General features: G+C 47.2%; 1 protein-coding gene across 2 annotated transcripts in view; it reads right to left on the reverse strand.

Annotated features, from left to right (window-relative positions):
• Nucleotides 1–25,338, reverse strand: part of TENM4 (teneurin transmembrane protein 4) — a 737,235-nt gene that overhangs the window by 194,195 nt on the left and 517,702 nt on the right. For both annotated transcript variants that reach the window (XM_045817894.1, XM_045817893.1), the window contains 3 exons: nt 24,425–24,523; nt 22,938–23,173; nt 211–381 (listed from right to left, as the gene is read on the reverse strand). In XM_045817894.1, the coding sequence (XP_045673850.1) occupies nt 211–381; nt 22,938–23,173; nt 24,425–24,523 (506 nt within the window). The remainder of the gene's footprint in view (nt 1–210; nt 382–22,937; nt 23,174–24,424; nt 24,524–25,338) is intronic.

Consider the following 25,338-nt stretch of genomic DNA (forward strand, 5'->3'; position numbering starts at 1 on the left):
TGAGCCCTGCCCAAGCCCTGCCATGAGCTCAGTGACAAGGAACTGCGATGGAGACACAGGTGGACTGGTGGCCGGCGTGGACTACAGAGGGATGGAAGAAGCGCCAGAGCATGGAGCTGTGAGTCAGGCACATGACGCACATAATGGAAGTCTCCTCAGTTGAAAGGCAGACACAGAGGACTCACGACACGGACAACACAGCAACCCTACCTTCTGTGGCTCCTTTGCCTTTCCTGTCAGGGATCTCTAACCCAGTGCCCCCTGAGGGATACAGGGAGACGTCGGTTGGCACAGGCCAACTGCTGGCTGTGTCCTCCGTGATCTCATACATCTGCCCCTCCATCGGCTGCAGGTGCCAGTTTAGGCCAAACAGGTGCATGGCTGTGGTGAGCAATGAGAAAAGTCATCTTTTTCTGTTGGAGGTGGAAATGAAACTCCCAAGCCATAGGGGAAGGCAGGTAGGGTGGGGGAACATGGGGATTCGGATCAGTTCAGTTGAACAAAAAGCCCCTAAAGGCAGCTCCTACAGTGCCGAGCCCTTCACAGGGAATGGCGGGGGGTGGGGGGCGGCACGCACAAGGTTGACCGAGGCCTGGACCTGCCCTGGAGGACTCAGAGTCTGGTGGACCTGGGAGGGGGTGAGGGTGGGAGTTTTGGAAGGTCTAGGACTTGCACTTTAGTTCAGATGAAATTTGCAATTTGTAGTACAAAGGGTTAATTTTTTAATATAAAAATACCTCCTACAAATAATAGGCAAAGTCTAACAACTCAGTGGGAAAACAGGCATAGGAACTGACACTTTACAGAATAAGAAATACAATTGGCTCTCAATTATATGAAAAGTCTCAATGTCACTCATAGGAGAAATGTGAATTAAGCTTTGAAAAACTTTTTCACATATGGTTTGGCAAAGATAAAAAAAGATTGAAAACACGCAGCAATGGCAGTGAGGAGGAAATAGGCACTCTCATACTTGGCTTGTGTGAGCAAAAGCTGCTATACATCCTGTGGAGGGCAATTTGACAAAAGCTGTCTAATTTCGAATACGCATGCCCTTTACTCTGGGACTTGGAAGTTCCAATTTTAGAAATTTCTCCTCCAGGTACTCACACACATACTAAATGATGTACATGTACTTATTATGAAGGTTACTTACTGCAGCATTGTTTGTAATAGCAAAACTTTGGAAACCAGTCCATCAAGAAGAGGCTAAATAAGTTATAGTCACCCAATATATTATGCAACCTTAAAAAAGAGTGAGGAAGCTCTTTGTATGTACTTTTCTGGAGGGAAAATTATAACATGCAGAATAGTACGTGTGATATACTATCACCTTTCAGTAAAAATTCCTATATATGTATAGAATATTTCTGGAAGGGTATGAAAGACATTGCTAGCAGTGGCTGTGTCCTGTGAAGGAGAGATGCTAAGGGAAAGGGGCAGTAGAGATTCACTTTTCATTGTATGTCTACTGTACATTTTCATTTTGTACCACGTGCAAGTATTTCTGTTTTAAAAATATTTTCCCAACGTAGCAACTGCTAAATAGTCTTATGCAACCGCCTAGGTGGGACCTTGAGATGCCAAAGAACAGACACCGTCCCCTGGAGACACGATGCTGGAGAAGCCTAGGAAGCCTGTTCCCCAAATCTAGTACAAATCTCTGCTGAATCCCATCTGAAGATCTGAGACTTGAGCCTTGACAATGCCCCATGCTCACCCTCTGGGATGGCTAGCCTGGTTCCCCATGCACAGTGTAGGCACCCAGGGCCTGGACCCCCACAGCATCCTATATCTAGCATCACACCTTTGTTCAACTGATCAACATTTTCTAAAAGCCCACTCTGCACCAGGATCTATGATCGGGTCTAGAGAGCTAGAACTGAATCAGATGGCCCCTGCTTGGATAAGCTCACAGTCAAGGGAGAGAGACAAGCCACAGAATCCATTTGGAAGGACTAGAAGGCCCAGAGAAGGGGGTGACTGACCCATTAAGTGGGCCCTAGGCACACAGGGGAGGATCCACAGAGATGTGAAGGCCCACGGTCATTATGCTTAATGAGGACCTGCTATGTGCCAGGCAGCCCCCTGGGTAATTTGCATATATTCCATCTAATTCTCATGGCCACCCTGTCAAACCCGATTTATAGATGTGCACATTAAGTCTCAGAAGGTTAATTAAAATTATAATTATATAAAACTATAATTTATTGAATGTTTATCATGTGCCAGGAATTGTGCTAAGAGCAGTAAATGTAGTATTTCCTTTAATTCTCATAACGATGCTAAAAGGTGAGTATTAATAACCCCATTTTACAGATGAAGAAACTAAGACAATGACACCAGTTAACATATGGAAGGCTCAATGGCTAACAAGTGGCTGTGTCTAGACTAGAATCCCAAACTGTTCAAACCCTGAATGCATAACCTGCAGTCCCTCTGGCTTGCAGGCCCAGGCTCTGCCCACATCCCGTGCTGCCTCTCACTAGCGCCATCTAGCAAGCTGTGTGAGCATTATAAAGCCACCCCTTTTCACATGTCGGGCAGCCTCCAATGCTTTTATGTGCCTTTTTAGGTAGCAACATAGGATGCTGGGGGGTGGAGAGAAAGTTGTGTTCCTTGGCCCCAGTTTGTGGATGGTCCACTGAGTGTGGCCTTGATGGGCCATGTGTCTGCCTTCCAGACACAAAAACCTGTGCAGAGGAGACCGGAACACAGAACACTCTCCTGACTCCTGGCACAAACACAAACCAGCCAGGGAACACACACATGTTTGATCTACACATGCAGGAGGCGCGTTCTGGGAGCAGACACGGGATATGACCCTGTGCTTTCCCCTTGGAGACGGTGGAGCAGGGGGCAGTGTGAGGGACCGAAGGCGAAAAACTGGTTTCGAATCCTAATTGCAATTTCTAGCTTCAGTATTCTCACCTGAGAAATGGGGATAAAACTATTTCAAAGGATTGTTGTATTATATGAGATTGAATACAGCAGAGTGCTTTGTAATGGTACATACGTGTGGATAACTGGTTTAGAACCATTATAATTGGACCACTGATGACAATAACGAAATAGTCACTGACATTTACTGAGCAATTTTTAGGTCCCAGGCACTAAAATGTTTTACACTGATTTTGACTATCTCTGTCTAGCTGCCAATAATAATAAAAGTTAACTTCCCTGAAAGTATTGAATATTTGGCTATTGCCAAAGCTGAATTAGCTTCCATTTCTGCTTACCTCCTTACTGTTTTAATCTATATATTGGCAACTCCAAGGTGATGGAGAAACTGTGTGAATCATGGACAATGCAGATATATGCAGTTAAGTGTGTGGTGCCGCTTTCCCTGCTAGAATCAAAGATCTCCTGAGTGTGCACAAGTGCTGTCTTGATCAAAGGTCATGAGCATTAACTAATCCCAGAATGAACAGAACTCTCACAGTTTTGTCAAGAGGAACATGTTTATTGTCAAAACTTTCTCTTACTTTTAACAAGATGCAAAAGCAAGTCCTTGCTTAAAACAATACACTGAGGAGGAAGAAAAGCTGGAGGAAAGGTGTTATCAGTGAACAGAATCACAAGAACTGGTGTCCCAGGGAAGGTAACTAGGGCAGGACTGTCCCCCGGCTGTGGAGGAGGCCTAGGGGTGCATGCTGGCACTCCTTCATCTCGGCTTTGCCCCAGGCAATCCCAAGCAGAGGCCTCACACAGCTGTGGCGCTGGCTAGTCTCTGTGACCTGTGGAAGATGTGCCCCTGAAAACCGCCCGGGAGAGCCAAGTTCTGGATCCGACTCAAATGTGGACCCTCTCAGAAGATGCAGTCACTCAGCAATATTTTAGGAGGCTGGTGGGAGGGAAGTGAGCCCAGGGTCACCCAAACGGCACCAGCTGGAAGGTAGGATTTAGCAGAGTAGGATGAGGTGCAGTCAGAGAAGTGAATGAAGCTGCCTTAGAGCCAAAACAAAAGGAACCCTCAGTCTGTGATCCAGAGTCTTAAATATAAGTCATACCAGGGGCCCCTGCATTGTTTTACAGAATTGTTAGGTAGGTGGTTAATTTTATGGTTCTGGGTTCTAGGGGAAGGGAAGAGAGAAGAGAAATACCGTAGTTTGCCCTGTTGTCCTCTTCCCAGAGGACATAACACACAGATACATCCAAGGAGTATAGAAGTTCAAGCCACCACTCCTCTGCTGCTCTTTATCTTGGATAGTATCAAAATAGTAATAGCAACACAAAACTTGGTATCATTTGGGTGTACACTAAATGCCAATGCTTTATTTACATAATTCAATTGAATCCTCACTTAGATATAGGTTGGAAAAAAACACTAATGGAGAGTGTATACAATGAAACCGGAAAATAAACCTAATAGGGTGGTATACTGTGATGTACTCAGAGATGTGAAGTGAGTTATCTAACACCCCACAGCTGGTATGAAGTTGAGGCAAGTTTCAGAATCGGGAGCCTGTCTTCCAAATGATCTGAAAGTTAACAGCCGTGGATCCACAAAAGGTAAGAAATGTACCGTAAATGATCCTCCCCAGCCTGCTTTGAGGATGGACCAAAATAAACTGGTCAAAAACTGAAACAACATAAGCTTAATCAACATGTTCCCTGTTTCCTAAGGAATTAAAGGTAAGCCCCAGCCACTAATGTACAGCACAGAATGATCTAAATCACACCATGTGGTTTGTGTTTATAACAGCGCAAAACCCTCCTCCAGGACACTGCAAGTGACATAAATAAGCAGCTTCATACTGGTTTTGCCTTTAAACTAGTTTGTAATTCAATGAAAAGGTGAAAAGATGCTAAGGAGTTCCGAGAAAGGTGGTGGAAAGGCAGCAGGTTCAGAAGATCGCCCACACGGAAATGTTAATGATTTCTGAAAGCCAGCAGCTGGGCTGGGGGACGTTTCCTGGTCCCTCAGCTCCGGTCAATCTGATCTGAGGGCTGACATTTTCCAGTCGCCTCTTCGTGCCCAGCAAGACATGAGGGATGGCTGAGAAAGTGCAAGCTCTACCTTGACATTTTTAAGAAAAATGCTCAATAGACGTTCAGACATGGAAGGCTCCCCGTGGCACCCAGCTAGCGGCCAGCGAGAGGAATTAACAAAGTCATTATGCGGCCATCACCAGTGCAAGCACAGGGGGTCTTTCTTGTCACAATGCACACCTCCCTCCAAAGACTGAAGGTTTGAGCCACTTGTGTCTGTAAACAAGCAGTTCCAGACAGCGACTACAGGAGATCACAACCACAACACACTGCTGATGCAACCGACATTTTGGGTTTCCAAAGGCAGTGGGAGCCAATTCAACTGCGCAGGCACCAGCTTTTCTGTCTTATACTAGTGCTCATATTTAAAAACAAACAAACAAACAACAAAATTTGTGTAAAATATAAGTCACTGAATTCTTTGACTTATAGTTCACTATTAGAGAAAATAAAAAAGACAAAGCAAAAACAACACGACAGAGTTTCATTTCTCAGGTTCTGTTCTTGCTTTTCCCACAAAGCCACAGCATTCCAAAGTTCCAAACAAAGAAGTTATATACACAGAGATGTACACTGCACTGTAAGAGAAAAAAGTTGAAAGCAACCTAGATGTCTAAAAATAGGAAATGTGTTAGCTAAATATGATACAGGTACTGGATGGAGTACAAGCCAATCATTATAAAGAATAACTGACAATGAAGGCACATGCTTACGATGTAATATTAAGCGGAATAAAGCAGGACACAGAATTGCATGTTTCTGCTGACTGCATCTCTGAAACACCAGATAGGCATATGAAAAAAAGATACCTGGGAAGACATATGGAAAACTGACATCAGGCTTTGAATTACAGTGGTAGGTTATAGATCAATTTTCTTTGCTAGTTTCCAAACTTACTTTAATGTTGTTTTACATTGAAGAGGAAGTTCTACAACTTGGCCTGGGGAGCAATAGGTTGGAAAGAAGGATGACAGAGCAGAAGGAAGGGGTCCTAACTCTGGACACAGGCCATGTCTCAGACACTGAGGCCAGGGGGATTACGTACACCTTCAGAAAATTTCAATTCTCACTTCGCAGACTCAGAGAGGTGGTATGACTTGCTCACAGACACTTTCCAGATGGAAAACGATAAAGTCACATTGGAACCCAGATCTGACTGGTTCCAAAGTCCAGGATCTCCTCCTGGGTTATCACACTGCTGGTGGGTTCCAATGCCTGAAATAAAGTTGAAATTAAAAAAAAAATTAAAGCAAAACCTCTGCTGACAGCAGAGCCAGGTTTGCTCTTTTGAGACAGTTTGTTAAGGGGCTTTCTTCTCAAGGGCGAAGCATGGGGTCCCCATCCTTCCCCCTAGGCATGGCTGATCCCCACAGTCCAAACCACATAGATGCAAATAAGTGACTTGTCTGTTGGTGGCGTCAGTCCTCAAGTTCGGCTCTCTCCAGAGCTCTCGCAGTTAGGTCGTTTATTAGTTTCATGACTTTGCGCAAATTACTTAGCCTCTCTGAGTCTCAGTTTCCTCCCATGCAAAATGAAGACAGGAGTGTCTACCTCAAAGGATTAAATGAAATAATGCATGTAATTTGCTTAGACTGTGCCTGGCATGCAGGAGAAACGCAATAAATGGCAGCTGTCATCCTTGTCACTTTGCTACACTGACTTTCCTAATTCCTGAATCCACTCTGAGATTTGTTAAAGCCAGTTCTGTTACAGCACCTTTTCCTTCTTTCTGTATATTTCCTCTGATTCCCCTCTCTGCAACTGCAAATTTCTTTAAGCCCAGGGATCTCTCCTATCCTGCTCCCATTAGGTGGCAGCCTTAGGGACGAGAGATATTTGCCCAATGGATAAAAGAGTTTTTAAAAGTGGAATCACTACAAAGCAGCTGACAGAATCTCACTGGCAACTATGTGTGGCTAATTTTAAATCAAGTGAATATAGTGCTTTTCTTCTTGACTGTAACAATCGGGGTTACTGTCTCTCACCCCCCAATTATGTGTTTGCTGGAGAGCAGACACTGGCACATGTAACCATTTCTCTGCACCAGGCAATGCTGCGGGGAAGGGAGGCCTTTGAGCAAGGATTCGCTTGTAGCTGCTCAATGTTTCTGTAAATCAAGGTGGGCTTGGGCATGAGGGGCAGGCTCAGGCGCAGTGAGCCTGGGAAGAGGGAAACGGGCATGCCCACTGCCCAGGTGGAGGAGAAATATCAATTTCCTTGGCGGGCACTGAAAACTGGTGACAGGGCAAGTTGTAGGGGAACCATGGCCAGAATCTAATTTGTACGGAATAGAGTAAACTGCTATTATTGTAGTAACAGAATAAGAAAGCTGTCATTTCTGGGCACCTTTCACCTGACAGGCTCTGCTAAGATCTCTCCTGTACATAACTAATTTAGAGGTTGTTCACCTCCACCAACCCCTGCAGTGACCTCAGCCCAGTGGTCAGACCTCCCCCGCCCCACTCCCAATCCTGCGCTGGCCCCAGAGACAAGGAAACGGGAGGAACAGAAGCACAGTGGTGACGAGCAGTGCAGCCTTTGCAGCCAGACGGCCCTGAGTTCCTTTTTCGGTTCATGTTCATAGTTATGTGACTTGGCTCATGTTAATTGAACCCTTTGGAGCCTTAGTTTCCTCATCTATAAAATGGTGACAATCATACCTAGATCCAAGAGTTTTGTGAAGATTAAAGAAAACAATTTATTTCATGAGTTTATTATGGTACTTGGCCAGTGATTTTCAACTGGTGTGCTACAAGAGTTTTTAAAACATGAAGTGCCTTACTATTTAGTCAGGGGCACTGGACTCTTTTCCCTTAGACTGTCAAATAAAAAAAATGACAGCAGCCAAAATGGCAATAGCAGTCTGGTGTGAATGAATCCAAATTATACCTATTTTTTTTTGCCAGGATGGCAAAAAAACATATTCTTAGGCATGCTGTGGAATTTTAGTAATTAGTTTACATGTGCTATAAGATAAAAAAAAACTTTGAAAATCACTGTGCCTGGCACTTACTCAAATATGGGGCCTGGAGGGGGCTGGTGCTCTTTGTTGGTATCTTATCATCATAATCTTGACAGTATACTAAGGTTTTCACTGAGAAAGTGAAGGAAGGAGGTGTCTTGCGAGTTGGCAGACTGAGTTTTTGCCCTGGTGTTGGGGGGACATTGCTAGGGCTGAATTTCCAGTCCCCGGGCTCTGCCCAGCCCCCCTGCACAGAGGAGGAGACTCAGACTTGACTGGTGCATTTGTGCCAGAGCCCCGGCCTCTAGACTCCTAGCTTAGAGCTCTTTCTACTAAATGACCCTGTCATTAAGTCACAGCAGGAAATCCTGTAAGAGCAGTAAAGCCCTCTTCCTGCTTGTTCTTCCATCAGCACTGCACTCCCAGATTAAAGGAGTCCTCTCCTTGAGCCTCAACTAAAGGGAATAAACCCACAGACCTGCTAGGTCAGGCCACCGTGAGGCCTTCTCTTCAGGGCAGGAATTACTCCTTTCATTTCTATCCCGCAGCACCTGGTCCACAGGAGTGAAGAAGAAAGGGAGAAAAGGAAGGAGACAGGCATAATTAGGATTATTATTAAAATAATAACAGCTGTCATTTATTCAAATTGAACCATGTGTATGACATAATGCTGGTGGATTCACATTCATTATGCCATTTAATCTCAGAACATTTTAAGAAAGGTATTAGTAACCCTGTTTTATAGATTAGGCATCTCAAAACTGGCAACAAGGTAGATATTATTAATCTAATTTTGTATCTGTAGAAAACCAAGGCTCCAGAATTGTCTAAATTGCCCCATTCATCATGGCAGCACGAAGATCGCAAGGCAGGTCCCTGTCACTTCAGATCCTAAACTTCCCTCAGACTGATGTCAAGGAAGTGCAGGACAGGCTTCCATTCAGTCTTGACCAGAGTAAACACACAGTTTCTGATCAAATCACTGCCAACAAAGCACACATTTAAGGAAGTGACTCCACACAGAGGAAGTGCTGAAACCTAGTAAAAGGCTCTCTGTCTGCTCTTCATATTCAAGGCTTAGTTAATGACCCGGGGATCAAAGACACCCTGGGGGTGGCCAGCCTTGTCAAACTGCTCTGTTGGGGTGAGCAGCCCGCACTGCCCTGGCAGGACAAGCTCCAGTGGCAAAGCGCCTGTCATTTTCCGGAGAGGAGGGGAAGTGCTGGCATAAAGCTCCACACAGCTGCTGAGTTCCCTTCTTTGTGGCACTGGCACCCACGTGTCAACACTGTTCACAAGGCTATCTACAGTATTTCTATGCAAGGGTGTGTGGACTTAGCAAAGGACAAGCCTCTCACATATGGCACACAGTAGGGGCCATGTGCCTACCTGTACCAACCAACCACCATCAAACGGGGCAGGAAAACCCCACAGGTTTGGTCAACGTTTGGGATCTACAGAAGAAATGCCTGTTGCTAGGCACCATTTCCATAGCTACTGGGAAACGTATTGCGTGTGGCAGGCTCTGGAGAGCAGCTTCCCTACTTCCTGATTTCTTTTGGCACACCGACCCTGCAACTAATTTTTTGAACCATCAAAGTCAGTTAGGAGGTGGTCCCCACTGTACCTCTAAGTGGAGTTTTAATTTGTGTATATATTATTAGGATAGGCCTTTTCCCTCTGGAACATTCGCCTTGGTGAGACGAATGAGGGCGGACAGCTGAACATGGAGCCTGTCACCCAGATTTGTAGCTTGGGATAATATTTCTTCATAATTAGAAACAATTTTTAGAAAGATTTTATTTATTCATTTTTAGAGCTAGGGGAAGGGGGGAGAAAGGGAGGGAGAGAAACATCCATGTGTGAGAGAAACATCAATTGGTTGCCTCTCTCATGCCCTCAACTGGGGACCTGACCCACAACCCATGCATGTGCCCTGACTGGGAATTGAACTGGTGGCCCTTCAATTTGCAGGACAATGAATGTTCAACCCACTGAGCCATACCAGTCTCAGGGCATGAGCATGCTCCAGGTTGAGCATGAGAAACATTTTGAAAGAGCATTTTAAAACCTCATAGGACAGAATGTGTGATGTCACAGCTTCCCAGTCTGCTGCGCCCTGGACACTTTCTTGGCTCTTTGGGAGCACACCACATTTTCTTCCTTCCATGCCCTTGTCTATAAACAGAGCAAGGCTCTCAATAAATGTGAGTTTTCCTCTGGTATACACAGACCCCTGGTTTGGTGTAGTCCTTAGATTAGGAAGTTTAAGGCAGCACAGAGTTTCGGGCACTGTGGTGATATTGATAATCATGTTACTGTTGCCCTGGCCAGTGTGGCTCAGTTGGTTGGGCATCATCCTGCAAAGCAGAAGATCGCTGGTCTGATTCCAGGTTGAGGCATAGGCCTAGGTTGCGGGTTTGGTTACCTGTCTGGGAGTATAGAGAGGCAATGAATTGATGTTTCTCTCTTTCTTTTTCTCCCTTCCTTCCCCTCTCTCTAAAAGCAAACAAACAAATAACCAGTGTCACTGACTTAGAGCTATACTGTGCCAAGCAAGCACAGTGCTTTGTGCTTATAAACATCTACCATTTAATCCTCACAAAGCCCTGTGAGGTAGGTGCCATTATTACCTTAATTTGCAAGATAAGGAAAACTGAGGCTCAAAGAGGTTCAACAACTAGCCCAAGATCACACAGTTAATAAGAAGCAGAGAGTAACTTCAGGTCTGAGTCAAATCCAGGTTGCCCTGAACCTGCCCCTAACCTCTGTAGAAGCTGCCTTCCTGCCTAGATGTAAAAGTGTAGAAAAGACAAAAATGGGGGGAAACACAAATCTTGTTACTATATGGACCTGCCTTACTGCTCAAATTTTGTTGGCAATATTTTCCTGAGGATAAAAGCTTGAGTTAATACCTCTTCATACCAGAAACAGTTTTCAAAGAGCATTTGCAATGTTTGTTGAGCACAGTATCTGACATTCCTCTCACTTCTCCCTGCTCAGGAGCCTTACACTGTGTTTCTCCTGTCCCTTGAACACAGCTATCTGTCCAGCCTCCAGGATTTGGCTAATGTGATGCCTCTTTGTGGAATGGCCACTGTCTTTCCTGTAATAATTAAAAAACAAACAACCCCCCCCCCCAAAAAAAAACAAAATCATTCTCCCATCTTTCAAGGCCTACTTCAAATGTCTCCTCTTCTGTGAGGATTTCCACTCCTACACAAGCCAAAAACACCTCTGTTCTCCCCTCACCAGCCCTGGGCCACCCTTACCATGACTTCAGTGCCTCCCCTAGGCTTACTGCCCTGCCATGTGCTCCCCGTTCCTTGCTGGCTCTGTGGTCCATGCCTGTAGCCGGTGGAGCAGATCTGCAGAGAGAGACAGATGCTGGCCCTCACCAGCTATGCATCAGCAGAGAAATCACTTGAGCACTCTGACCCTCAGTTTTGCCAGCTATAGAAATGGAAATATAATACAAAGTCATCTCCCAGGTTCTTATAAAGATTAAATTTAATGAAGGCTCTTTACAAATTATATAGTATATTGAAACTATAAGGCTTAAGTATATTGCTTAAAAGTTAATAAATAAAAGAACACCCAAAGTTTAACAGGTAGACTAATGCAAAGATTTATATATGAAACTTCAAAAACAGCCCCAGACCTACTCAATTAGATATGAACAGTACTATGTAAGGAACTTAATACACTACAAAAAAGTTAGGAGACAAACAACTGCTTGCAAAAGAAGAGTTTTCAGGTAAAGAAAAAAGAAAAATGTTACCTCTCCTAAAATTCTCATTTAATCTTTGCTCCCCTCCCCTCCATCACCTCTCAAATACCCTTTCGGTATGCACAGTCAGGTGGAGCCGCGTGTGCTCGCACACACACACGGGAGCTTGAGGAGAGGGTATCTTGCTATGGAATTCTACAGAGGGCCTGAGAGGTGAAATATAGGACAATGTGATAAATGGATGCCACAGTACAATGAACGACACTGGCATTTTTGTCTCTTTCCCCATTGGAAGCTGTGAACAAAACCTAACTCCAGGCTTGAAGGCGGGATAAATTTAGCTGCCACACACGAGCAAGAAGGGCATCCTCCAAAATGAAATGTGAGGCCAGTGACAGTCTGCTTGTGCCGGATGAAGCCGGGAGAAGAGCAGAATCAGATAATATGGGGTGCTGGTGCTCAATAAGCCACGTGCATCAAGGTCCCCAATGTCATTTTAGGCCTCCTTTCCTCTCCAGTCCTGATGCACTGTGGGTGCAGACCATGGCCTCACTCAATGCCACAGGTACCTAGCAGCCCTGGCTTCATGGCACTGTACATGGCAAGGGCAGCTGGACAATAATTTTTCTTCCATAAAAAAATACACTAGTCTCTCTACAGTTGGGAGCTCCCTGCAGCCTCTCAGCCTTCAGATCTGGGGAAGCGTCCCAGCTCTGGGAGCCATCGTACAGTGCAGTGGGAAGAGGGCCAGCTGTGGGAGCACATCCTGGTTCTTCCACTCACTAGCGATGTGGCTTCGGGCAAATGATTTAACCTCCTCAGGCCCCAGTTTCTCATGTATAAAGTGGAAATAATAAAAATAGGATGGTACCTAGCACATGATTGGTGTTTGACAAATATTTGTTGGATAAGTAAGATTGCTGAGAAAATACATGCAACACTCAGAACATGCTTGGCACATGTTAGCTCTCAGTACATGTGAGCTGCCCTCTCTGTGACATGAGTTTAGGTTGTGGGAGAAGAGCTGGGGGCAGGGGCAGAGTAAAGACCTAAAGAGGATGGCAAACCCCCCCACCCCTTGTTTGCTGTGGATCTCATGCATGGAGCAGAGCAGTAGAAGACGTCAGAGGACGGACGGCTCTGAGAGGCAGCATGGTCTGTGTGAAGAACACAGGCCTTCCATCAGAAGATCTGGTTTCTGGTCCCAGCTCTAACACTCACCAGTCATTTCAGCCGAACAAGTTATTTAACTGCAGTGGGCCTCAGCTCCCACATGTGGGGCTCGCAGGACAAGGAAGCTCAGTTAGTAATTCTACACAGTGCACAGGCTGCTGGGGAGAAGCAGCGAGAGGGGAAGGACTCACACCAAAGGCAAGGTGTCCCCTGTGCGGTGGCCTAGTGCAGCCTGTCCTCTGAGGCGGCAGGTGGCGGTGTCCCCCTGCAGCCACTGGGATTTCTGTGGTTGTCTGTTTAAGAGTCTTCAGTAAAACAGAGACTAAGGGCTGCAGACATACCAAATGCACAAATGGACACGACACTTCAGTGCAGTCATCTGACACAGGTGCCAAAAATAGCCAGCATTTCTATCTACTGTCCTCTGCCTTTGTTTAGGCTGTTCAGTATCTTCCAGAAAGTCATTCCTAGCTTCTCTTTCAATATCTTATTGATTTCCAAGGCTCAATGCCTTGGGGAAATTTTATCTGACTTTCCTGGTTAGAATGAATTGCTCCCCGTAAAACAAAAACAAACAAATAAAACTAAACAAACAAAAAAGAAAACAAGAGAAACAGGGACGAGGTTCAAACTCCAGTAACATGCTTTTATCAACTGCCATCAGCAACTCACACATCTGGCTCCCCATGAAACTGTGGGTGACTCAAAGCAGTGATGCTGGCTTATCCGGCTTTGCTGGGGAACAATGGGGCAGGCGGCTCAGTGAATGCTCCCCGCCATTTCAAACAGGAGCCTGGGGAAGGTCCCTCTACTTAATCCCAGATTACCTGAAATCCCTGTGTCTGGGCATGGCCTTTGGCCACTGAAGCTGAAAGGGTTTTAAATCTCTGGGTGATCCAACTGCCCGAAGGGCGAGAACTGCGTTTCCTGAACACCCACTGCGGGCCACCCGCAGACTGGATGGGCTCTGGGAAGATGTTCTCTCACTCAGTGTTCAAAACGCCTCTTAGATATTCACTGGCATTCTACCAATGAGGAAATGGAGGCGCAGAGAGGCAGAAACAGCGGTGTGAGCTGGCGCTGGAATGCAGGTCTTACCCTGCCCCACGTCTGTGCTTCTGCTACCAGACTGTACTGCCGTCTCTGAAGGAAGGAGCTATTCAGTGTGGTTTTGTTGTTTTACCGTAGGGTGTAGGAAAAAATACTGTTTCTTACAGCCCTCTCCTCCTCTCATGTCCCTCCCCTCCCTCTCTGTTCTGTGTGACGAAGAACAGCTTGCTTACTCTGTCACCTCTGTCCCAGGCCTGCAGCCCTCAGCTGGGCCCTGGCTGCACCGACCTCCTCTCCACAAGCAAGGTATCTACAGCAGCCATCAGGGAGAATGTTCTTGCTTTTCCTCTGCACCTAAGTGCAATTAAATTATTTTACTTTACAGTAATTCATCTAGAATAAAAACAAGGACGTGGAACAAACCCTTTCCAAGGATGCTAAAAATCTATAAAAATAGATTCCTTTTCCACACTCCCGGGGTGAAGTTGTGGCAGGAGCACCTTGGACCCAGGGCTGGGACGACTTCCTGACCAACTACGGCTACGCTGCCTCTCTGGGGGCCCGGAAACTGCCCACAAGCCAAGGGCCTCTGAGACTTGGGACAGTGTGTTGTCTCCGCAGCAGCTGCTGTTGTTATAAAACATGGATATACTAGTCAACTCAGGTCCCTTCTTTTTTAAGACCATTCCAAGCTTGGCACTGCTCGAGTGGAACACACCTTGGTTGGCAGGGAGGAGGAGGAGATGGTTTCATTTAACAGTGGTCCTCACCAGTGAGGACTGTAGGGGCGACGGTTACTGCATCCCCGCAACAGCCTATTCTCCACATTCCCAGAGGAGGACATGAGGCTCAGACAGAGCAAGGTTCTCGCTGAATGTCGCACAGTCACGAAGAACAGACGGGGTCCAAGCCTGACCTGTGCACCACACTGACTTTGCTTTGGCACCACCTCTGGTTTCCTCTCGTCTCAGTTTCCAGTATTCATTCTTCACTTTCAGCTCATCTCCCCGCCTCTAGGCTCTCCATCTCTGCTCCCGGTAAGAATGCAAGCCTCTATGCTTTCCTTTACCTTTCACTCCACTCCGTGCCTTGCAACGTCTGTTAGGTTCTAGTCCTGACATCCTCCCCTCCTTCCTCTCCTTCAACAAACTTTTGCTGAACACACGCTACATCCATGACAGACCCTGGTACAAGAAGCTGTGGCTGTAACACTGAGAAACATGGAAATTGTTTCTGCCTCGTGGAGCTTACAATCTAATGGGGGACACAGACCTGAGCCAACCCATGACACAGTCAGCCAGTGACAGTTGTGGTGAGTACTATGAGCACTGTGAGAGCATATGACTGGGTTCCTGGCTGAGCGTGAGGAGCTCAGGGCAGTTTCACTGAGGATGCGATATGTGGACATAGCTGTTGAAAGGAACTGACTGGGAGAAGGTGGGGGGTGGGTAGCAGGTGTCCCTCTAGGAATGAAGATCCTTCAGCTTCTCTGGGTCTCAGGTCCATTGTAAATTCCTCTGCCTGCCCTGCTCTGGGTCTCAGGTCCCTTGTAAACTCCTTTGCCTGGCCCCCACTGAACCAGCTGACCCCCGGTGGGACACAAGGCCAAACACTGGCAGGACTGTGGGGGAAGTGGACACATGGCTGGGGGCCCTGGAATTCAGTCCTATCCTTCTGAAGAGCCCCCTGCAGTGGGTAACATGAGCTTTAACCTGTTCATACTTTGTGACCCAGGAATACTGCTCAGGGGAACACCCCCCAAAATAAATGCAAGAACACGGGGCAGGAAGCATACAGATGTTCACAGGGCACTATTTATAATAGCAACAATTGGAAACAGCAGGAATACAATGAGAATAATGGCATGAATGTGGTAGAGCTATTAATCTTGTCAAGAATGAAAATTATGTCAGTTCTTGAAACCGCATGAAAAAATCAGCCCATGAGAAAGAAGAGTGTACCCATGAATTCATGCCAACCACAGAGAGGCGTGTGGCTGCTATCCGTCGAGGAGGTCAAGTGTAGCACACGGAAAACCCTAGAATGTTTCCGTTGTTTGCCTGATATTTTGAATCCCAAATTATACCATAAACTTTCCTCAACACTTTGATATTCTAGGAGTCTGAAGGTTATTGTAGGTAACACCTGAGTTTGAACCTAGTAAATAAATCACCTCTTTACTACACCTCTCAAAAACAGCACCTAAAACTACCGAGCCGGGGACTAGATGAGTGGGCGCCCGAGGCTGAGGAGGAGAAGAGAGGACTGACCACAAAGGGACACCCGGGAGCTTTCGGGGTGATGGATGCATTCTCCGTTTTGATTGTGGTGATGTTCACAAAACTGTCAAATTCACAGCAGGGTACACCTAAAAAGTGTTCATTTTTTGCATGTGAACTATGTATCAATAACTCTGATTTTACACACAAGTGGTCAGGGCCTCGGGGCTCAGGGGGTGTACCGGGAAGGGAGACATGCCTGAGTGTGGTTTGGTCTCAGGCCTGGTCTTGGGTCCCTAGGATTGGCCAGGGCTCTCATGTTGCTAAGGAAAGGAATTACGAAGAGTGAGGATACTGATGTCCACTTGCCCTCCAGATCCACTCTACCCGTCCTTGTGCTGCTCTGTGCCTGGGGAGGCAGTGCCCTGGGACTAGGTCAGTGGGCTCCCTTGGGCTCTGGCTTCTAGCTGGATTCCACGAAAGGGAGGAGATCGGAGTGGGGGTAGAGAGTGAGGTCTACAAGATGGAAAATTTTCTTTCCTGCTGAGCCAAAACATGTTAAATGATGTAATCATTTTGGCTAGTCTTCTGTCTGTTTATTCCTATTTTACAGATGAGAAAAGGCATCTTAAGGAAGTGAAGTCTTCGCCCAGGTAGCACAGTCAGTGATGGCAGGAGGACAGTGCAGACAAGGTCCGCCCATCTGTGGAGTCTGGGCACATAACCCCCACTCCTCTCCTTCCAGACACAAGAAGCCCACCCCACACAGGCAGCTGTCTTGCCAGAGCAGTCTTCCCTCAGGGACCCCGAATCTCTGCCCTGGGCAGCCCTGCCGAGCACGTCTGCCCGTCTTCCGAGTGGTATTTCAGACGATTGCAGAGAGCCCAGCTGGCCTCCTCAGGTCCTCCTTTTGGGAGTGGGAAGATATTTGTCTAGGGTCTGTTATAAAGAGAATAATCTATATATATCTTGCTATTAGTAATTCCCACAGAGCAGCATGAAGGAATCAATCTCAGAGAGAAGGTTTTAATACAGGATCCTGTATCTTTATCACTTTTTCTTCCTCCTAAAAGATCAAGTTCAATCATCTCCATTTCCCATTCTTTGGGCTATAAAGCTAAATCTATGGCTTCTATCCAAAAGGCATGATGTGAAGGCGAACAGAAAGGAGAGAAAATGAGCTTATTCCTCACTAATAACACCTAGACCCAAAGTGCAACAGGCCTGCACTTATGAAGCAAATGGCATCTGGGATCCTGCTATTGCAAGAGCTGAGCCAGATGGGGCTAACGGGGGGAGGAGGAGGGGCACACTCACCCTGGCCTCTATTTCCAACCCTTTCTCTAGTCACCTCATGTCCATTTCCCTTGTACCTGAGCCCTGGGACATAAAATGCACATTTCTGCCACCATACTTTTCCCCATACTGTTCTTTTGTCCAGAAAATCCTTGGCAGGTTTAACTATTCGCATGGCCTTTTTTATTAAAACAAGTCTTACCCAGTATGGCTAGCTTGTGCCTGGCTTTGTGCAAGGAACTGACTGTGCAGCAGACAATAAGACACTAGGAGACAGGAGAGTAAGCAAGACCGCCCCTAAAGAGAAGAGAGCCTAGTGTCCCTTCTAACGGGGTTGCTGCCATGCTGAAGTCCAGGTTGCACGGTGAAATGTCAGAGATGGTGAGAGAGCCCGTGCAAGTCTATGCGAGTCACACTTCGTGCCAGAGTCCACCTGGATCCAAGTGGGTGACCCGGGCTCTTCCAGACCAGAAACTGCAATGGTATTCCAACAAGCAATGCTCTGTAATAACTGTCTTTTGAAATGCAGCAATTAAGCTGAGCAACACTTTCAGTTATAAATTAAATGATCACCACTTCAAGCAAGGGTTCTGATTTTACTTTTTTCAATCCACAATCAGTTGTGGTGAAGGTGAAAATACGACCTAATTAAAAAAGAAAGACTCCCTGGCTGTGACTGGGCATGTAGGAATGCTCCACTGTCACTACTAGGGGGCTGCCCCGGCCCCCATTTGTGACTCTGCCCTAACGTGCTGGCTGGATCTCCCACAGGAAGAGAGGTGTGGACCGGACAGGACTGAGTAGGACCGTCTTCTCCCACCACACCCTGTGGGGAGGCAACTGGGCTCCAAGAAGGGACAACAGTCTCCTGAGGCCACCAGCAAGGGAAACGTTTTTTTTTTTTCCCAAGTGATCTGTGTTATTTTCAACTTTACCCCCTTTAATCTTTTCACGAGGCACAACAGCCTCGTGTGCAGTCCTATTACTCTTCCCACTTGGCAGACGAGGAAACCAAGGCTCCAAAGGATGACACAGCTGGAGAGTGCGGAGCTGGGATTCCCACCGGATCAGTCAGACTCTGACTCCTGTCTCCACTTCAGATTAGAACACGGCTGCCTTAGAGAAAGCCTGGTGAGTGACACTCCTGCCCTGCAGCACAGACCCGGACCTATGATAGGAGAAATAGCATCCGAGGGTAACCTCACGTCTCCATTTAAATGTAAAGCTCCTCCTGAGTTTTGTATTATTAACAAGCTTTTTTCGTCTTCTATTCCAAAGGTCTATCTGGTGGGACAGGTGCTTGAAGAGTCCTCAAGATATTAATCCCTAGCCCTTCTGCAGCACTCAGAGCCTGCTTTTCACACAGAGATTCAGGACAGAGGGAAGCTGTCGGTGTTCTCTGGATAGAGGCAACTGTCAGTGAAGCAAAAATCAACGTTTGTCCTAGTTAAAGAAATGATGTGAGGTGCTTTTATGGTAATGATTCTTCTTGCGGCTGCTTCCCTGGAGAGGAGAGACATCCCCATGGATGTTTTCTGACAGGCGCCCCTGGTTGTTTCGTCAGCTGCCCTTGTGACCGACGGGCTGGGAAGCCCACAGGCGCTGCAGGGAGGCAAGGCTGGCCCAAGTTCTTGCTCAGGACTTACTAATACTCTCTTACATGTGATGATAATAGCACTAATAGTGCTATTAATAATAATAGAATCTAATTTTTATTGAATGGTTATTCTGTGCCAGGCAGTGGGCTAGGTACTTAGTACAAATTATCTTACTGGAATTTCTCAACAACCTGTCAAGTACCTACTCTTATTATCCTCATTTTACAGATGTGTAAACTGAGGCTTATGGAGGTTTCATAAACTTGCCTAAGGTCACAAAGATTGTAAGCAGCAGAGCCTAATTTCTGAAATACACATCTTCTCTCTGAAGAGGTTCCCCAGGCTCTAGAGGGTCCTCCCTAGATTCTCACCCCAGGCCAGAACAGCCAAGTGAAGGGGGTGGGGTGGGGGAGGGGCTCCGGCCCAGAGGCGAGGCCCCGGGTTCCGCGGCGGTCTTGGTGGGCGCCCACTGTTGACTCCTGTGTCTCTGTCTTCCTATGGAAGTAACTGCAAATATCTCTGCACATAAAAGGTTGCCGTTTGCTTGTTCTCAACTAAGAAACTGAGTGTCAAATGGATCTGTCGGGTCGCCATGCCGATGTGGCAGCCGTGGGCAGACACCGGGGAGTGAGAACACAATTCTCGTCCACCCTCTGAGTCCTCCTCCCCCTCTGCTGGTGAGGCGATGCAACTCTTATCTAGAACTTGATAGGATGTAGAAAATAATTATAAATGAAAAGGTTATTCATAATTTTTAAATGAGTTAATTAGTAAACCCAGTCAGACTCACTCATTACAGTAATTAATAATTGATTATACTTGAAATTAAACACAATTTTTCATCAAAAAACTAATTACATATCTGTGCTTTTGCCTGTTGATTAGATTGGTTGGCCTGCTGGAAAAAGTCTTTGTTAAGGATATTTATGCTAGGCTGAGACAATTAATTTGATTTTTAATAATTGACAGTTCCTTACAAGTTAGTCAGCACGGCCTCTGAGGGTAGCTGAGCAACAGGCCACTCATCCCTCGCCCCCAGGAGCTGGTGGGGATCAGGCACCGAGGTGGGCACCCTCAGCCCCAGAGGACAGCTCGGGAGGCCTCGCCCCTGCAAGGCAGACATCCACACTAACTTACCCCAGCCTCGCAGCCCCCTTTGGGAGGTAACGGGTCTTGCCCATTTTCTAGATGAGGAAATCAGGGCCCAGAAAAAGAAGCTGCGCAAAGACAGACAGTGGCCGGGTAGCAGAGCTAGGAGTGGATCCAGGCCATCAGAGGTGCGTGTGAGCTGAGTCTCCAGCGTAGCAAAGGACACACCCCAGACTCTTTTCTCTGACCTGGTTCTTGGATGTGGAACCTAGAGTCCAGTTTGAACATTTCTATGCAGATAGGGATTCATTGGAAAGATGTATTTATTCCTGCCAAGGAGACATTATCAATGGACTGACCACTAATACTCTGAGGTGCAAATTCCAGTGAATCAGCCTCAGATCTACCCCTCCTTTCCACCCTCAGGATCATGGCCTTAGTTGAAGCCCTCAGCTTCCGCTGACTCATTGATTGCAATAGGACCTGTCCTTCCTTCCTCTACCCTTATCTTTCTAAAGTGAAATCTGACTGTCCTGCCACTGCTGAAAACCCTCTAATAGCTCCCCAGTGCCTGACGCATAAGGTGCTTAACTTGGCCTCCAGTGTGATCTTTGGAAACTGACTAAACTTTCCTGCAGTAATCCCAGTACCTCTCAAGTGCTTAAAACATAGGAAATGTCTTTGCTGCCACATTGTCCTCTTTCAAGTGTGAAACTTTCCTCTGGTTACCCTGCCCTCCCTGCATGTCTACGGATAGTTCACTCTGACTGAAAGATTCAGCTAAATCACCTTTCCCAGGAGCCTCTCCTAGCCCTCCTGGCCCTCCTGGCAGGGGCTGGGTATTCCCCCAGCCTGTGCTGTCTCAGTTACTGACAACATAGGGGTTATACCTCAAGGGTAAGGGCCACGTCTTTAGCCCTAACTGTTAGACTATGCCTGGCTCATAGCAGGTACCCCATGTGGTTTGCTGAATGAAAAATAAAAATTACAGAATCAGATTCAGACTATCAACTATCAAAGTTGCAAGGAAAAATAACTATCATCTAGTAAAAACCTCTAGTCAGAGCTTAAATCTTATTCTCACTGTACAGTCATCAAGCTCTATTTGTATCCTTCCTGAGACAGGGAGCTCACTATCTCCAACAGTAGTTCCTATCTTTAGATACCTGAGGACTGGCTACACGTTTTCATTAAATGGGAAAAAAAGACCATAGGATGGAAACAGAAGACAGCTTATTTAATCATATGGAAATTTATTCCTTCTCCCTGAACTAGGCTATGCAGTATAAACCTGAAGACTTTAATGTAAAGCAAGTCTATACACAGTAAGGTACTTGACTCTTGACAAACAGCAATGCTGCTTGTTCAGAAGTCTACTCATTGAGGAAACAGCAAATGCCAGTCAAAAGCAAGAGGTGTGCTAGTGGTTTGCAGGGACACAGTGCACTGGTGGTGCCAGGAAGAAACTTTCATGCTGGGTGACGGCACTCGGAGCCCCACATCCCTCACCTGAACCCCATCCAAGCCTATCAGTCACACACACCTCTCCCAGCCTGGGTGTGCCTTCTACCCGATGACCCCAGCAGGATGGCACATACCTAGTAAGCCATCAATATCCCCCACTGCTGTGACCACGACAGATATCACTGATCAATCACAGAAACTTTTCCTTTGAGTCTGAATATAGTCTCAGGATCCTTCTCAACACAGCTTTCAAGGCAACGATAACAAATCCATCATGTAGAAGAGAAGAAACATGTGTGCCCACCCAGAGCCATGAGATTCTAAGTCAGTCTTCACAAGGGGAACAGAGACCTGGCACACAAAAGGAAGCTTTTTATAGCTCAAGATACTCAAGGAGGCTGCCTTGTTTATAGGACTATCGTCTTCCTGATTACTTGTTATTATGAAGTTCAAGAATCTTGAGAAGGAAGTGACTTTATAGCTCATATCCCCCCAACCCCATCTATACCTGAATCCCTTCTGCACGTCCTGAACAAGTGGGGGCCCGTGCTCCCTGAATCTTTCCTAGTGATGGCTCCTGCTACATCTCCAGACAGCCCTTTGTTCATCCAAAATGCCTTCACTCGGTACAGAGTCCTTTTACACAGTGGGTGTCACTCTGCCTTCCGCTGGCCAATTAGCTCAGTTCTACTTATTGCACCAGGAGGGGTGTCTTACATGGAGGAGGTGCCCCGGGATCAGGCAGGAAGGCCGTCAGTGCTGCTTGCAGTCTCTGCACATTCCTCGGCCAGCTCTGACGTTCTGTTACTCCTGTCCCCTGGGGTTGTTCTTCTCTGGGTTCCCAACCACGGTTTAACTCTGGCCCCTGGCTCCCATAGCACCCTCGGACCACTCTGCCAGACCTTCACCTTCAGACCTGAGGTCACACAGCCTAAACTTTGGCAGTTTCCATGCAACCCCAGGGCACCCCACCTCCTTTTTGCTCCTCACTGTGGCGACAGAGCACCAACAGGAGAAGCCTGCCTGCAGTCCAGCCTCTCCAATTTATGACACTCAAGTCACACAGATCACCACTTCAAACGCTGGTCTTAGTGCTTATGCCTAATGCTAGGCATCCAACACGTGAAAGAGAAGGTGCTAAGCTCATTTCCGGGAATATGTTCAGAGAGACGAAGAGGACCCCAAGGAGCAGACTTTAGCAGTTTGGGGGTACAGGGCAGCCTGGAGCCTCAGAGCTGCAAGGCTCTCCCTGCACTCCTTGACTGCCATGCTGGCAAGGTGCCTTAAGTGCCCACGGGTGTCCTGGCCACTGCCCTGTGAGCTAACGGGGAGTCCAGGGAAGCTGGGGTGAGGGAGGTGCTTACCCACAAAGTATGCCAGCAGGATGACTAGCGTGGCTGAGATGATGATGGCGCTCAGGGCGGCACATTTCCAGTTACAGTACTTGGAGGGCTTCTTGAGGTTGAAGGCTGGCCGGGCAAAGGTGCTGCGAGGCAGGGGCCGGGGCGGAGGCGAGTACACTGTGCTAGAAGTCAGAGGGTACCCTGGTGATGTGGTGCAGAAGAGTGGGGAGGTGCCTCCCGGCTTGAAGAGGAAGTGCCTGTGGATGGAGAAAAGTTAGAGGGTGTCAGAGTCAGCTGGCAGGCTCACCAGGGCCCCAGGCCAGCCTGGAGGACAGAGGCAGCAGTAGAAGCATGCAGAGGAGCCTGGAGAGAGAGAGAATCTCACAGAGAAGACGGAGGGACAGGAAGAAAGAAGAATCACGTACCAGACCACAAAACAGGGCACATGAAGACACGTTTCCACGAAACACGGATGGAACAGCCTACCCAAAGGGAGAACCACCCAAGTCAAGGCAGAAGGTGTTACTGACTCTACAAAAGGCTGAGTGTTGAGATCCTTTTCCTGGGAAGGGATGGGACTGGAAATGCTTGGGGAATAAACTAGCTGTTGTCCAAAATGACTGCAGTAACTTGGAAAGTGTCTAAAATCCTGTTCTGTTCTCTGGAAATAATGAAACTGAAAATTTTTCTTCTCTTTCCAATACCTACTTTGTCAGTACATCTTGGTGAAGGAATGGAATACCATTCTTTTAAAAGAAGGCTTTGGAAGTATGAAAACCAAGAAACTGCCACTACATCTGGCCATGGTCCAGAGTCCCATGGTGGCTGTTACACAGCCAATGGTAGCAAATGCCTTCAAAGCACTCTGCTCAGAAGCCAGACTGCTGCCCTCCAAGCCCCTGGTAAAAGCTTTGCAGAGGACAGACAGGCAACTGCACCCTGCATCCTAGCTACAGTTTCAAGGGCAGCATGGCATGGTCAGAGCACATGGTTGCGGCCAAACCAGGGATCAGGAAATCCTCCATGGGTGGCTTTAACCATGGCCATGGGAAGACTTGTATACAGCCTGGGAAATGGGGTGCACTGGTTGCACTGCATCCCCCCAAGTCTCAGGGTCAAGGGTAAATCTTAGGAGTAATCTCATACCCTGGTATGGTGCAAGATGCCTCAGGCCACAGAATTCATACTCAGGGCCCAGAATACATATAATACAGGGCCTGTGCTGCATAGAAATTGCTATATGAGATGGCTTTCAAAATGGCAGAGGCAGCCAATGAGATGCCGAGAACTGCATATTAACAGGACTGATGTTAATATGCTGGGATGGGGGCGGGCAGGTATTCCAAGGATAAACTCTTGCAATTTGAACATGGACTTGGGAATGGGCATGCAATATGGCATCATCACCTCCCCCCAGGAGATCCCAGGGAAAGGTCTCAGGGTCTGCATGCAAGTGCAGGAGCCACAGGGAGAGCACACACGGAGAAGAGCATGGGAATGTCACCTACCCGTCACTGTAAGCCCCATCATGGCGGGAGGCGCTGAGAATGTCCATCTCAATGAGGTTGTCCTGCAATGTCCCTAGGAATGGCTGCTTGCCTAGGTTTCTACGCACACATGGAGACATGAATGAAGCAATGAGTCATGCATCGATGAAGGGGGACAGTAGAGAAACACAGAAAGTGGCTGTCTGGTGCAGCTGTGCATGAGACCAGCGGGGCAGTTTCCAGGCGATGGGTCTATGTGCAAGCCACGTGTGCAAGGTGCCTGCCTGGCACAGAGCATACAGGGAGCATTCTCTACACAAACCAGAACGTCTGGCTGTTGTGGGCATCAAATTATAGCTCTCACTGATGAAGACTCATTACGTCTTAGGCACTGAGCTAGGCATGTCACATCCAGTTATCTCAAATCTTCAAAACAGCTACACAAGGAAGACAGTATTATCCCCATTCTACAGGTGAGCAGACAGAAGTGGAGAGGTTAACAGGATTTTGCCAAGCTTACTAGCTAGCAAAGTTTGAGGCAGTAATGCGAGCTTAGGCTCATCTGGTTCCAAAGCCTATGCTTTCTCCTCTACTTGATACTGTCTGCCTCTGTGTAAACAAAAGCTACAGACACTCATTTTGCCAGTCCTGTCACCACCCTGTGTCACCGCCCAGCTGTGGCTTTGCCCCCCCATCTGCCTCCCAGACCAGGATGAGGGGGAGCTGTACATAGTGCCTCAAAGCACCACTGCACACGTTTCCAGGGACCGTGAGAGCACAGGAAACACTGTTTTGCAGATGGGCCACTATCACTGCCATGGTGGCAGGGTTCTCCCCTTCCAGGGAGTCCTAAAGCCTGGCTGGCAGGCTGTTCTAGTGGCGTTCAGGGAGGCCACAGTGACTGAGGGAAACTGAGGGGTGCGGAAGTCCCTTAC

Source organism: Phyllostomus hastatus, unplaced genomic scaffold, assembly GCF_019186645.2.
Source record: "Phyllostomus hastatus isolate PE091 unplaced genomic scaffold, TTU_PhHast_1.1 phas_scaffold_317, whole genome shotgun sequence".
NCBI classification, from domain to species: domain Eukaryota; kingdom Metazoa; phylum Chordata; class Mammalia; order Chiroptera; family Phyllostomidae; genus Phyllostomus; species Phyllostomus hastatus.